The 15,849-nt window shown below is 40.9% G+C and overlaps 1 protein-coding gene across 2 annotated transcripts in view; it reads left to right on the forward strand.

The window, feature by feature from the left end:
• The window catches only part of ZNF740 (zinc finger protein 740), a 42,159-nt gene that overhangs the window by 8,983 nt on the left and 17,327 nt on the right, over positions 1-15,849 (forward strand). For both annotated transcript variants that reach the window (XM_073662937.1, XM_073662938.1), the window contains exons 4-7: positions 2,374-2,457; positions 3,477-3,600; positions 3,911-4,029; positions 6,601-6,677. In XM_073662937.1, the coding sequence (XP_073519038.1) occupies positions 2,374-2,457; positions 3,477-3,600; positions 3,911-4,029; positions 6,601-6,677 (404 nt within the window). The remainder of the gene's footprint in view (positions 1-2,373; positions 2,458-3,476; positions 3,601-3,910; positions 4,030-6,600; positions 6,678-15,849) is intronic.

Here is a 15,849-nt window from a genome sequence, read left to right on the forward strand (position 1 = left end):
GAGCGCTGAATTTGTTTTGGGGGGCAAGGAGCTATTTCACTTTTCCAGAGGATTTGAACTACCAGTAACATGGAAGGCCCCTATATTTCCATTGACAGATGATGGACCTGAGTGGAGACTTGCTTTTTTTTTGTGGATTGATTTGAAGCTTTTGTTAGGAACATTTTACATAACATTTGGGGTTACATTTATCGTCCACTCTTCGCTGAGCACTTCAATTGGGATTTCCATCTAAATCTCTGACCTTCTTTTCAGAAGTGCACAAAACTGGCAGACCGTGCATTTATGCACGCCTAAAAAGACGGACACTGCCGGATCACAGGTCAGACGTCGTCAACAGTGCCTCCTTCTGCCTCATAGAGGGGTTCCATCTGAATCACGTATTTCAGAGATTCACACGGAAACCCCGGGATACGCGCTCAGCGCAGAGCGCAGGATAAATGTGTGCCGAGCCTTACTGTGATCTTTGGGAGGTAGAATGAACAAACCACCAGCAGGTGAAGAATTGGTTTTATTTCTTTTTTATGCCTTTGCAGTATAAGTGACTAGGCGACTGTATTGTTCGGTTCGGTGCGATTACAGCGATACCAGATTTATATAGAGTTTATTTGTTTGGCACTTGTCATACCCTAAAAGATGTTTATTGCTTAAAACTAGTTTTTGCATCACCATATTTTGAGAGCTATAATTTTTCTATATTTCGGCCGACGAGTCATGTAAGGGCTTGTTTTTTGTGGGACAAGTTGACATTTTTATTGGTACCATTTTCGGGTTCATTACATTTTTTGAATGCTTTCTTTTCCTATGTTTGGCAGGCATCAAAAAACAGCAATTCAGGAATTGTTTTTGGGAGGGGGATTTATGCCGTTCCGCGTGTGGTAAAATTAATAAGGCAGCTTTATTCTTCGGGTCGGTGCAATTACAGCGAAACCACATTTATATAATTTTATGTTTTGGTGTTTTTACACAATAAAAACTTTTCTAGAAAAAATAATTTTTTTTGCATCACTTTATATAGTTATAATTTTTTTTTTTTTACTTTTCCGCTGACAGCTGTGTGATGGCTTGTTTTTTGCTGGACTATATATATCACTTATAAAGCATAGGATGCAAGAGCATTCCAATGCCTTATAAAATGTCAGCGCTGCACTGACAGGCAAACTTGCAAAATCATGATTTAGTAAGTTTGCAAGCTCTTGGGACCCGTATGACGACATCTGGTCACCATGTCAACAAATGGGCCCCCGCGATGACGTCGAGGGGAGCGCCGATCCAGGGACAGGGGAGCTTACTCCCTCTGCCTTCTTGCTAAATGTTGCGATCGATATCCTTCTCCTAGCACTAAGTGCCGGGTGTCAGCTGTCTAAATCAGCTGACATCCTGCGACAATCGCCGGCACACAGTGCTCTGTGCGTGGGCGATCGCCAAGACGTATATATACTGCAGTGGTCGGGAAGCCCTTCCCAACCATGACATGTGTATATATACTGCAAATGTTGGGAAGGGTTAAATAATTAAGGTTCGAAAAAATGGTCTGATTTTTTTTTATTTTTTTTTTTTATTTCTAGAAGCAATGTCACCTTAATCCATGGAATGTCTTCAGTATTGTAGTTTTTCCCCATTGAAGTGAAGGGAGGTAAAACTGCAGAACTCAAAGCAGATTTGTTGCAAAAACATCTGCAGTAAATATGCTATGTGAACATACATTTATGCTTACTGACAGTGGTGGAGGTTATGGGGGAGAGGCGATCAGTCTGTTATGGCCTTACTGGTAATATAAAGATTCCCTCCCCACCCCCGTATACTTTAAAACAGAATCTGTCACCTGGTTTTTGCTATGTATTTTGAGAACAGCAGTCTAGAGTCTTAGACCCCGATTACATTGATGTTGCTTACTGGGTTGTGTTTTGTTGTTTCAATATAATGTTTTATCAGCAGGAGATTATCACTATGGGACAACTGGCCTCATGACACCCACATCCCCAGCACTGGGGAAAAGATTGAGGCAATTGCTGCGCATCAGAGCATTTACATGGTTCCTCCAATGTCTCAGGATATTTTGCTTTTCTGCTACATCGAGCCACATGTTAGGGGGTCACGGTTTGGGGATCCCTGGTACAGAAAATGAATGAAGCTGTTGTCTACAAGTATTGCCACATTCTGACAGAGATAAGGGCCAAGTTCTGGCAACCAGTGGAGGTCCCAGCAGTTAAGAGTCCACCTATCCTGTGAATATGTGAGAACTGGAACATGGCCCTATTATTCATTATATTACGCTGCTTTGTATAGAAGCTCATATGTATATATTTTTGGATCTTTTTACTTTTTTTTTTTTTTTTTTTAAATCCCTGTTTTTGTTTTTTTTCCCCTCAGGAACCACATAATGAAACGGCAAAACAAATGATTGCTAGAGGTCAAGCATCAATGATTCCTCAAGAAAGTCAGAGCCATAAACAGGTACGCTGCTGTTAACATTGTGGCCATTTGATCTTTCTCCACCTAGTATAAGAATAAATATCAGCGGTAAATATAATTCTTGCATTGTACTCCTCTATTAGTTGTTGGAAATTCTGATTCTTTTTTTTTTTCCTTTTTAAACAAACATATTGGCTCAAACGAATGAAGCAGTTTTCTACAGATTTCTGGTGTAAAACTGCTTTAAATGTTGCAAAAGTTTTGCCCAATTTCAAAGTTGCGCAAAAAAATGTCGACTTTTGGCTTATTTACAGCAGTCCCGGCCAGCTCAGGCCACTTTTAGAAAAGTGTGTGGAGCTCAGGCATGGCTGGGTGCGGCCAGGCGCATGTGTCATATGCATCACAATTTACACTACAGAATTATCCACCAGTCTCCATTCCTCGCAGTGTTGTGTGACAATTGAAAGATGCGCCAACTTCATTAAAGTGGCGCACTCCTGTATATGGATTTGGCGCATCTTACTTATGAGCACATTTGACATCTCATTAATTATTAGTCATGCAAACTTCTGCACTTTACTAATCAGTCATTGTACAAATGCACAAGTAGACGGATGTTCAGCGTCACAGACAAACATTATAATAGAATGCAAACAAGCAATAAAAGAAATCAGAAGGCAATGGAGCAGTACCTAGGCTGTGTGACATTTCCTGCTACATGATACTAGAAATGTTGAGGTTTTTTTTAAAAAGCAAAATCCCATAAGTGGTGTCATCTGTGTAATCCAAGCTCTTGAATTGCAAACCTGCCTATTTATACAGTGATTTTTCCTTAGTACTATTGCAAATCCCTACGAGATTGCCTGTCATCCAACTTTAACATAAATGACAGCATAAAGTTAATCTGTTTAACCTATGTACCACATGATGGCTCAAGGACCTCCGGTCTCTGTTTTTTTTTTTTCATATAATGTATTTTTTTTTTTTTTTTGTCTTAGATGCTATTTAAAACCTATATGCCTTCACATCGCTGTTATATGGACCATTTACCTGTGTTGCAGGTGGATTTAACAGAAGAACATGGCCCTTATTCACTGAACATACCCAAAAATTTTATCTGTGAGCATTGTTATGGGGCCTTCAGAAGTAGCTACCATCTAAAGAGACACTTGTACATCCACACAGGTAAGACAGAGATCTGGATCCATTTCTTGACCGCCTTGTTCCACTCCAATGAAAAACAATTAGCTTTGTCTTTGGAGGCTCTGGTGCCTGTCAAGTGTATGCGGTAGGGACATTCGTCTGATATACTTACCTATGGGTGCATTGCAAGATTTTTTGTAATATCCAAATGTAACATAGTAGCTCATTAATGTTTAATGAAAAGTCTTAGTTATAGAAATGTTCATATTTTGTCTTATTTTTAGCTTTAATTATAATATTTTATGTATGGAGATTGTTTCAGTTTTGCTGATGATTACGGTTTGCTTCTCAGGAGAGCGACCATATGAATGTGATATGTGCGACATGAAGTTTATTCAGAAATATCATCTGGACAGACACAAGCGAGTCCATAGTGGAGAGAAGCCATACCAGTGCGAGCGATGCCAGCAGGTATATATTTTTTTTTCCTTTCTGACTCTATACATTATCCGCTCTACCAAATTCCATCTTGGACCGACAAGTGGACATCCTACAAATCCTATGTTCCTTGTGTTTAGTAAATGTCATTGTGTAATTAACAATTTAGCCACTTGGACAGACCAACAAACATGACATTTATTCTAATTAGCAAGATACAATATAAGCAGACTGAATTTGCTATATGTACAGCACATGAAGAAAGGACTGAAACTTGTGTTGTGCCCGATACATTCAGGTGATCATATGGCCGCCGGACATCTCTACCACCCTGTATGTAGTCGCTCTTCAGTGTCAGATGCAGATGAACACTAAGTGCTTGGACGTGGTCCGTCTGGACTGCATTTTTTACCGATCCCGGTGAAACTGCTGTGTTTTTGCTGTAATCCTTTCTTTTGTTTTATATACAGTATATCACAAAAGTGAGTACACCCCTCACATTTTTGTAAATGTTTTATTATTTCTTTCCATGGGACAACACTGAAGATATGACACTTTGACACAATGTAAAGTAGTCAGCGTACACCTTGTATAACAGTGTAAATTTGGTGTGCCCTCTAACTAACTCAACACACAGCCATTAATGTCTAAACCGCTGACAACAAAAGGGAGTACACCCCTAAGTGAAAATGGCCAAATTCTCCCCAATTAGCCGTTTTCCCCCCCAGGTGTCATGTGACTCATTAGTGTTACAAGTTCTCAGGTGTGGTAAATTTGGTGTCATCACGTTCATGCTGGTCACTAGAAGTTCAGCATGGTGCCTGATGGCAAAGAACCCTCTGAGGATCTGAAAAGAATTGTTGCTCTACATAAAGAGTTTTCTGAAGACAAGCAGACTATGGACAAGGATTACTGGAACCATGTTCTGTGGTCTGATGAGACAAGCATGGTGGTGGGAGTGTCATGGTTTGGGGCTGCAAGAGTGCTGCCGGCTGTGGGGAGCTACAGTTCATTGCGGGAACCATGAATGCCAACATGTACTGTGACATACTGAAGCAGAGCATGATCCCCTTCCTTTTGAAACTGGGCCGCAGAGCAGTATTCCAACATAACGACCCCAAACACACCTCCAAGATGACCACTGCCTTGCTAAAGAAACGGAGTGTGAAGGTGCTGGGCTGGCCAAGCATGTCTCCCGACCTAAACCCTATAGATCATCTGTGGGGCATCCTCAAATGGAAGGTGGAGGAACGTAAGGTCTCTAATATCCACCAGCTCCGTGATGTTGTCATGAAGGAGAGGAAGAAGACTCCAGTGACAACCTGTGAAGCTCTAGTGACCTCCATGCCCAAGAGAGTTAAAGCAGTGCTTGAAAATAATGGTGGCCACACAAGATATCGACTCTTTAGGCACAATTTGGCCATTTTCACTTGGGGGTGTGTACTCCATTTTGTTGCCAGCGGTTTAAACATTAATAATTGTGTGTTTAGTTATTTAGAGGGCACACAAAATTATTATACTATTATACAAGCTGTACACTTACAACATTGTATCCAAGTGTCCTATCTTCAGTGTTGTCCCATGAAAAGATAAAATAGTTACAAAAAATGTGAGGGGTGCTCTCACTTTTGTGATATACTGTGTATGTATTGCGACCGCAACGTGTGAACACAGTCTTGTTGTTCTCCTAAAATGGGTCTGTGTGTAGTTGTGTCTTAAGCATTATGGTCTCGGCTGCAGATCCTTATAGTGGTGGTAAGTTTCTGGGGGCTACCAGTACGTTTGCTGACATGTAAGTCTCTGGCCAGGTGACTAGGTAATTTTATGCAGACAGCCTGGTCTGTAGGCGGAGGATGCAGGAGAACATCTTGTGCTGCAGCTTCACATCAGCCATGTTGTCTGTGCTGAAACCCCCACAAGCTGGTAATTTTAGTCACTGTAACCTGTGAAATTGAGGAATATACAGGAAAATGTAGAATACAAAGAAGTGTGTGCTACTTATATGCCCATTGTGGTAGATTGACTCGCTCATCTGCTCCCAGAAGTAGACACAGGACCGTTTTCGTCTACAGGTTTATTTAAAATGGCATAAAGCACTGCAGGTTCAACTAAATAAACATGGCCTCTCTGGCATAATGGCAAAACAAAAGATAAATGATAGCACAGTCCATAGCATTCAGGACTCGTCCGCTAAGGTTGCAGCACACTTCAGCTCCTCCTGAGCTGAAGTTCCACATAGTCTGGAGACTTCCTCCTCCAAATCCACAACAGACTAAAAAAAAAACTCACTGCTGGAGATTAAAGGCCCCGTCACACTTAGCGACGCTGCAACGATCCCGACAACGATACGACCTGTCAGGGATCGTTGCTGCGTCGCTATGTGGTCGCTGGTGAGCTGTCAAACAGGCAGGCTCACCAGCGATCAGGGGAGCAGCGACATCGTGGAAAGAATCTTGTACATCTACTGTTTTAGCCCAAGGTCATGCATGCTTCAAATGGTCCCTTTGAACATAGAGGGCGATTGATGTGACCCTGCATTTCTTACTGATACGTTGTTCTCGATGAGTCCTTTTTGCTGATCCATTGCATTTATTTTTTTTCTAGGCCTTTTCACGAACAGACAGACTTCTGAAACATAAGAGGATGTGCCAGGGCTGCCACACCAAAATTGCCGAAACAGAGTATGTGTTGTAGCTTATGACTGTGTTTGGGACCTCCCGTTATCTCCTCATGCAGATTATGTTCTTTTACTCAGGACATAAATATTCTCAGTCCTGTTTTATTTCAGCATCTGAAAAAAAAAAAATGACCGAAGGGCACGGGACTGGTAACAGGATGATTTTTATATAAAACTCACCACTTCCAGCTCAGAATTGTGCACAGTGACGTTTGCTAGGCTCAGATTAATATGGTCCATAAACGATATAAATGTGCATATATAGAGATGTATATCTATGTAGAGCAACTCTTACACAGCACCGCTGATTGTCGATACACTTAGGAAAGCTGTTGAATAGCAGTGATGGCCTGATATGTCGTTGTGTACCCCATAAGGGTGCGGGTTCTGTGTGCGGTGCCTCTCCAGTATGGTGGTACACCAAGATAGATTTGGAAACTGCATTACTAGAAATTACCTAAAATATTCCTGTGTTCTTCCGCATTCGGAGCAGGGGCTATTGATTTTCCTTTTAATGGGAATGTGTCCTCTATGAATGAACTATTGTATAAATTAAGTTTTTATTTTAAACGTTACTTAAAGGGTTATTCTCATCTTAAGGAGCGCACCACTCTTTTGCTTCTTGGCTTTCTGCTTGCCATAGGGTGACACACTCCGGAAGATTGAGGATCGGTCCGGTGTTATGGCTTAGTTGCTGGCCCGAACTTTGTGCTCCCCCATTCTGGAAGCCGCTTTTCTTCTGAAGCAGTGGAGGAGCGCTGGGGCGCTGACGCTGACCTGGTCATTCAGCCACCTTCAGAGCAGCGTTCATAAGGTCTAAAGCATAGAACAAGTGTGAGCTTGTCAAGGAGACAGTCTACTGCTGATAGATCTCAGCAGTGGTTGGTAACCTAGGCAATAAGCAGTAAACTATAGAATTAAAAATCCCTCTGTTCTTGAGACGGGTGAGGGTTTTTAATAAGAGGTGAGCTGCATTTTTTTATACTATTTTCAAATTTTAAATTTTTTTTAATTGAGAGAACCCCTTTTAAGAATTTTTTTTTGTCGCTACCTATATATAAAATGAAAATCATGCTGATTTACAGACTGCTGAGACTCCTGCAAAATTTCACTGAACTGCTAGGGTATGTTCACGGCATTGATTTTGCTCCAAAATCCACAGTCATCATCTAGCCTTTCTATTGATTTCAGTATGAAATCCACCCTGTTCATGAAGCCTGTTTTTATAACTTGCTTTTAAAAACATCACTCCGTGTTTCTCATGGAATCTGCACTAAATATTTCTTAGTCAAAAGGCTGCAAAAAAAAAAAAAACACACAAAAAACCAAAGCAGAACTGAAAATCGTGAGGGGGAAAAATGCATGGATTTCTCTTGAAAACATTGTCTGATTTTTTCACCTTGAAAAAAAAAAAAAAACTGTAGACCTATCCTAACGCTTCCATTATAAAGCTGTAGTCTGATAACCTAGGATCCTCCAGTCACAATAGTCACAGCTCGCCTCCTCCTCCTCCCAGCACAGATCATGCCATAAGTCAGTGAGATGTCTCCCTTTAACAGGCTCCATCATCCATGTGACTGGTGTAAAGCAATCCGGAGTATTAGAAGAGCTGTAGTTTGGTGAGATGGCGACCTGCATTACAGTATATGCACCGAAAGCACAAAATTTCTACAATTTAAACATTTATCCTGATTCAGTAAGGAAAAAAAAATAGAGGATGCAGTCCCTTTAAACTGTGCGTAGCCTGCTGTCCGTTGCAAATGTGCCGTGGCAGCATTGTTTTGCCGGCAGCCCTCCCGTTTCAGCTTTGCATTGCTCCTATTGAGGGAGGATTCAGCCTATGAGTGGATATTAGGAAACCCTTTTAGTTTAGCTCTGGGTGCATTACTGAAAATTGTCTAAAATTAAAAAAAAAAAAGGTGCTTTCTCCAGGGCCAGATCTATCCTTTCCATTGTAGTGAATTGAGTTGCAATACCACAAACAACCTGTGGACAAGAGTGGTGCTGTTTTTGAGAGAAAGCAGCCATATTTTTTAAAATCCTGTACAATCCCTTTAAACACTGGTTCCCGGCCTGTCTGCTTTCTTTTATCACTGTACGGTTTGCACAGGGTGAGGTATAAAAAAAATGAATGGAAATGTTTGTACTAATAGTGATTGTGGAAATCATCTTGTAGACATGAGCACAATTATTTTTTAATAACTGAGAAAATGCTTTATACTGTCTTGTTGTTTTTCGGTCATTACTAACCTTATGTCATTGTACCACCCTCTATTTTATTGTGTTACTATATTTTTATAAGAATTTTGTTGTAGAAAAATCGTGACATTTACTCTTTTTGCTTTTGTATAGTCTGAACATTTCAATAATTTTTTTCTTTTTGTAGCTGTAGGCGGCAGAGTCATGATGAAGAAAATATGACCTATAAGTTGTTCAGAGTGTTACTTTCCGATCCCTTCACATTTTGTTGATTTTGAAGTTGATCCTTCAGTTCATGCCATGATGAAGCTGGTCTCACAGATAGTGATATTGTCACTTATAGCCACTTTTTTCAAGTTCTGGTTTTTCTTTGGTTACTAGGAGCACTTTCCCATTTTGTTTGGGATGATCCCCAATAGGAAGTTCTGAGTAACGTTTGCAGAAGTTGTTGGATAATGCTGCTCCAAGCTAAAATATGAGCGGTTTTGAGTCTTTTGCTGGTTCTGCCAGTTTGTATTAGTGAAGGGTGGACATTTTTTGGGATTTTTCATGGGGTGCCTTATTTGTAGGTGATGTGCACTGTTTTTGGGTTTTAATTGTTGCTGTGTGAAAGGTTCGGCTGATAAGTTACCTCCGTATTAGGACCCTTTCCACAATTGACGGCTTCTCTTTAGTCTACTAGTAGGTCAGATTATGACTGAAGTTATGGTCTGAGACGGATTGTTTCTATAATTGAATGTTTCTGATAACGTTCTGCAATATCCAACTCCTCCAAAGCAACTCAGAACATGTTATCTTTCTACTTAAGGTTTACCCTGCCATTAAATATAGTAACAATGCCATTGACATGGTGTTAGTGATCAGTCACTCTCCCGCAGATAAGGACCTGGCATGGTGTTGCCCCATCTACTACAGACCAGCATATATATTCAATGACAAGCAGGACAGAAAGCAAATACATAAAATATATACATAAATAACAATACTGTGCAAAAGTTTTAGGCAGGTGTGGAAAAATGCTGCAGTGTAAGAATGCTTTAAAAAAGATAGTGTTTAATAGCTTATTTTTATCAATTAAAATGCAAAGGGAATGAACAAAAGTGTTACATCAATATTTGGTGTGATCAAGCTTGGCCTTCAAAACAGCATCAATTCTGCTAGACACACAAGCAGGCAACTTTTGAAGATGCTCAGCAGGGAGGTTGTTCCAAACATCTTAGAGAGCCAAGCACTGATCTTCTGTGGATTTACGCTTGAGCAAATCCTTCTGTCTAGATGCAATCCCAGACAGACTCAATGTTGCGATAAGGGCCCTGTGGGGGCCATATCATCACTTCCAGTGCTCCTTGTTCTTCTCGCTGAAGATAATTCTTAAGGGATTGGCCACTACTTTGCAAGTCATTTTCATGTGAACTATATGCCATAGATAAGATTTTTTTGTAAATCCTTTGCTCTTCCTAATCCTTCTGTAATCTGGGCTGCTCACATGATCTCTGGTTGAGAATCCCCTGACTTCCTGTGATGTCACATCAGTCTCTGGAGACTTATGGGTGGGCGTCGTTTGCTGTGTGATTGGGTGGGGCTCCATTCAGCAGAGCTCACTACTCCTGTGCACGCTCCTGTAAACCCAGCTCTCTCTTGTATCTGTATGTATGCAGACTGCTATATACCCTGTGTAATGTACATGCACCCTGCTGTATTCCCTCCTTATTATGACTATATTCATAGCTTTCTCACCATTCATCCATTAGTCAGTGAGGGGGAATATGGGATAATCTTTATTGCCAGGGTTTGTGTTCTTGTGCTTTTTGCATTACTCCTATTCCCTGTAACAGTATACTGTACAGGAGATAGTGCTAAGGCTGCGTAATTCGGAGGACAAGTGGGAGGGGCTTAGGTGGAGTTAAAGGGATGGGCTCACTGCTGGCTTTCAGCCCAGCACTAGATCGGATAGCATGAAAGGTATATTTCAGTATTTATTGGCATTATCCTTAATCGTTTATGGCAAAAACAGTACCTGAGTTAGGGTAGTGGACAGCCTCTTTACTGATATTGCTGGGGTTGTTGTCTTGCTGCAGAGCAATTTTGGATCCATTCAGACTCCTCTCTGATGGTATTACATGATGGATAAGTATCTGTCTGTATCTCTCAGCATTGAGGACGCCATTAATCCTGACCAAATTACCAACTCCATTTGCTGAAAGGCTGACCTGAACTTTCAAGCAATGTCCACCATGCTTCACTGTTACCTGCAGAGACTCATTATTGTACTGCTCTCCAGCCTTTTGGTGAACAAACTGCCTTCTCTTACAGCTATATAGTTTAATTTTTTAGTCATCAGTCCATAGAACACCCTGCCATTTTTTTTGCACTCCAGTTCCTATGTTTTTGTGCGTAGTTGAGTCACTTGGCCATGTTTCCATTTTGAAGGTATGATTGTTTGGCTGCAATCTCCAAACATTAGTTAGGTGTAGCTGGGTTCCACTTACTGCATCCAGTTCTGAGCCTATGACACTGCTGGACATCTGATTTTGAAGGGAAGTAAGCATGGTGTCCTTTATCTACTAATACTGGGTTTCCTTGGCTCTTCACTGCGTCTACAGTCCTTTAATGTTGTCCATTTCTTACTGCTTCTTCAAAAGAGCTTGAAATTAAACATTTTGTAACCCCAGTCTACTTTGGAATCTTTGCCTGAGAGATACCTAGCTTATACAGTATAACTACCCTGCGTCTTGTTGCTGTGCTCAGTCGTGACATGGTGAATTACCTATGACATAAAACTGTCTTTCCCAACCTCACCTTTTGCAGCAGAGCTTTGCTGTTCCTCCCCCACCTTAAGGCCTCATACACAGCTGTTTCAGTTAATGACAGAGATTCAATCTACATATGAAAATGATCATTATCACCTGTTTGGTCAAATTAGTTACACATACACCTGAATATAATCCTACCAAATCCCTGACTTTTTACCTAGAAGAATTGATGTGGTTTTGAACAGAAACTGTCGGCACACCAGATAATGAATTGATTTTGGATTCCTCTTTTGTTCAGTCACTTTGCGTTTTATTGATAAAAAATAAATGTAACATCTCTATTTTGACAGCATTCTTTTAAGCATTTTTTCCACACCTGCCTAAAACTTTTCCAAGTACTGTGTGTGTGTATATATATATATATATATATATATATATATATATATATATATATATATATATATATATATATATATATATTATACAGTAATATGAAAAAGTTTGGGCACCCCTATTAATCTTAAGCTTTTTGTTTTATAAAAATTGGTGTTTTTGCAACAGCTATTTCAGTTTGATATATGTAATAACTGTTGGACACAGTAATGTTTCTGCCTTGAAATGAGGTTTATTGTACTAACAGAAAATGTGCAATCTGCATTCAAACAAAATTTGACAGGTGCATAAGTATGGGCACCCTTATCATTTTCTTGTTTTAAATACTCCTACCTACTTTTTACTGACGTACTAAAGCACTTTTTTTGGTTTTGTAACCTCATTGAGCTTTGAACTTCATAGCCAGGTGTATGCAATCATGAGAAAAGCTACTTAAAGTGGCCTCTTGCAAGTTGTTCTCCTGTTTGAATCTCCTCTGAAGAGTAGCATCATGGGCTCCTCAAAACAACTGTCAAATGATCTGAAAACAAAGATTATTCAACATAGTTGTTCAGGGGAAGGATACAAAAACCTGTCTCAGAGATTTAACCTGTCAGTTTCCACTGTGAGGAACATAGTAAGGAAGTGGAAGAACACAGGGACAGTTCTTGTTAAGGCCAGAAGTGGCAGGCCAAGAAAAACATCAGAAAGGCAGAGAAGAAGAATGGTGAGATCAGTCAAGGACAATCCTCAGACCACCTCCAGAGAGCTGCAGCATCAACTTGCTGCAGATGGTGTCACTGTGCATCGGTCAACTATACAACACACTTTGCACAAGGAGAAGCTGTATGGGAGAGTGATGCGAAAGAAGCCATTTCTGCAAGCACGCCACAAACAGAGTCGGCTGAAGTATGCAAAAGCACATTTGGAGAAGCCAATTTCTTTTTGGAAGAAGGTCCTGTGGACTGATGAAACCAAGATTGAGTTGTTTGGTCATACAAAAAGGCGTTATGCATGGCGGCAAAAAAACACAGCATTCCAAGAAAACACTTGCTACCCACAGTAAAATTTGGTGGAGGTTCCATCATGCTTTGGGGCTGTGTGGCCAATGCCGACACCGGGAATCTTGTTAAAGTTGAGGGACGCATGGATTCCACTCAGTATCAGCAGATTCTTGACAATAATGTTCAAGAATGAGTGATAAAGTTGAAGTTACGCAGGGGATGGATCTTTCAGCAAGACAATGATCCAAAACACCGCTCCAAATCTACTCAGGCATTCATGCAGAGGAACAATTACAATGTTCTGGAATGGCCATCCCAGTCCCCAGACCTGAATATCACTGAACATCTGTGGGATCTTTTGAAGAGGGCTGTCCATGCTCGGCGACCATCAAACTTAACTGAACTGGAATTGTTTTGTCTAGAGGAATGGTCAAAAATACCTTCATCCAGGATCCAGGAACTCATTAAAAGCTACAGGAAGCGACTAGAGGCTGTTATTTTTGCAAAAGGAGGATCTACTAAATATTAATGTCACTTTTCTGGTGAGGTGCCCATACTTATGCACCTGTCAAATTTTGTTTGAATGCAGATTGCACATTTTCTGTTAGTATAATAAACCTAATTTCAAGGCAGAAACATTACTGTGTCCAACAGTTATTACATATATCTAACTGAAATAGCTGTTGCAAAAACACCAATTTTTATAAAACAATAAGATTAATAGGGGTGCCCAAACTTTTTCATATATATATATATATATTTATATTATATATTTTACATACAGTGGAGAAGAAGAGCCTCTGCAGTAGCATGGCGGACTCCTTCCTTCTGTAGGGGTAGTAAGATGCAACCATTCCTTCAGCTGCCAGGGGGCGGAGGAGGATACTTTATTGTGGCCGCCCCCAGCAGCACAGATTAGTCACGTAAAGGTACGCTGTCCAGCTGTTCTAGGTTTTCTATAATGTTACTGCAGAACATCATGTTTGTACTCCCTATTGTTTAATAAGCTTCATGAATCCTTGTTCTTTTTTAATTTTATACTTTTAAAATCCATTTGTTAAATGTTACGGACTACTAGTACACAGTATTATATAAAAGTGTTTTGTGTTTTTTTTTTTTTTTTTTTTTTCCCAACATTTGTTTTTGGGTTTGAATAGCCAATTCCATACCTAAATAGAGTTGTAAATGCTGCTAAAAAAATCTTTTACACTTTTAGGCTGTGTTCACATTTGTATATACAATAAGCTATCGAACCAACTTCAAAGATAACCTTTCATCGGGTCTTGCCCTTTTAAACCACTGCCACCAAAATTTGTTCCCAAACATTTAGAAAAAGTTGGACTAACTCCCACACTATATTCGAATCGGCTTATACCAGGCCCCTGTACGTGCCCAGACTATGCAGGCAGTCGGTTGAATGTGATGGGTCAGCCCTGTTCCTGTAATTATTGACAGAGGTTGATGTCATCCATGTGGTGCTCATAATCCCCCACTTGCACTGTACAGCATAGGACAGATTCATGCCCGTCTCTGCATGCTCTTGCTCTGGTGTCACCTATGGTTAACGAGCTTCATCGCACCCTGGTGCAGCATCTATTAAAAATCAGAGTGCACTTTGAAACATGTAGATCCTGTAATGATGGCTGGCGCATCGGTTGACCCAGAAGTGACTTTGGAACTGGGGCATATACAAAAGAAAAATTTATTTTCCCCAATCAGGGCGTTTTAAACTTCACATGTCCCGGTCCTATGCTGGATCACACAAGTGGGAGATGATGAGCGCCATTGGGGTGACGAAGTGACTTCATCAATGTAAATTAAAGGAAGAGAGGCTGGCTTCTTCAAAAGGTGTCTTGCATATTCCTATGGTGCAAGCGGGAGACTTTGAGCACCAGTGGCCTTATCAATATTATTTAAAGGGGTTGTCCGATCCAAATCGATAAGTCTCATATGTGGGACTTGGACACGGTGTGCAGGTTTTGGAGGAATGCAGGGGAAGGAAGAGGTCCAGTCTCCCCTTCCTCCCCCTGTATATCATGTCCAAGTCCCACATATGAAATAAAGGACTAAGATGTTTTTACTGAAATGGTGAGTGCCGCCTTCTCTTTTATTCTTCGTTGCTGGCATTGAACAATCTTGTGGCAGAGCACCCGGGACATTTCAAAATTATATCGTAAACTTTGGGTAATTATTGGCTCTGGCTATATTCAGACTCTCAGTGGTGTAGTCCGGGTGTACTCTCTTATACAAAAAAAAAAAAATCGATCAGTCTGCAGTGACTCTGTGTGACTGCAGACTTATAAATCCCCCCAGTGCACTCACTGTGTTCTGCGGGGATTCGCCGGTTTCTGAGCCGGGAACGAAGGGTATGAATGTGTTATACATACCCCCGGCCAGTGGGCGCAGCCTTGCTTCCATACACTTGAGAGTGCAGCTTCGCTCCATACTAGTCAGCCACATCCACTGGACTGCTGCATCACTAGTCGGGGCACTGACTACCTCAATGCAAGTGTATGGAGCGGGGCTATACCCACTAGACTGACTCTGGCCAGGAATATGTATAACACATGCATATGCTGCGGACCCGGCTGGGAAACCGGCGAATCCCCGCAGCGCACAGTGTGTGTGCTAGAGAGATTCATAAGTCTGACATCACAGAGTGACTGCAGACTTAACGGTTTGGACCGGACAACCCCTTTAAAGATGGTCTTTTTCTGATTGATTCACAAGTGTCTTGCATGGACCAGACACCCCCAGCGGACTCTTATAGATCAATTAGCATATGGCGGTGGACTTATTCAAACTAATTGGACTTTTTCTATGTGGCTATTGATTACCTACATTTCCA

This window comes from Phyllobates terribilis, unplaced genomic scaffold, assembly GCF_046119375.1.
Source record: "Phyllobates terribilis strain yellow unplaced genomic scaffold, ASM4611937v1 Scaffold_2__4_contigs__length_985480577, whole genome shotgun sequence".
In the NCBI taxonomy this organism is placed as follows: Eukaryota; Metazoa; Chordata; class Amphibia; order Anura; family Dendrobatidae; genus Phyllobates; species Phyllobates terribilis.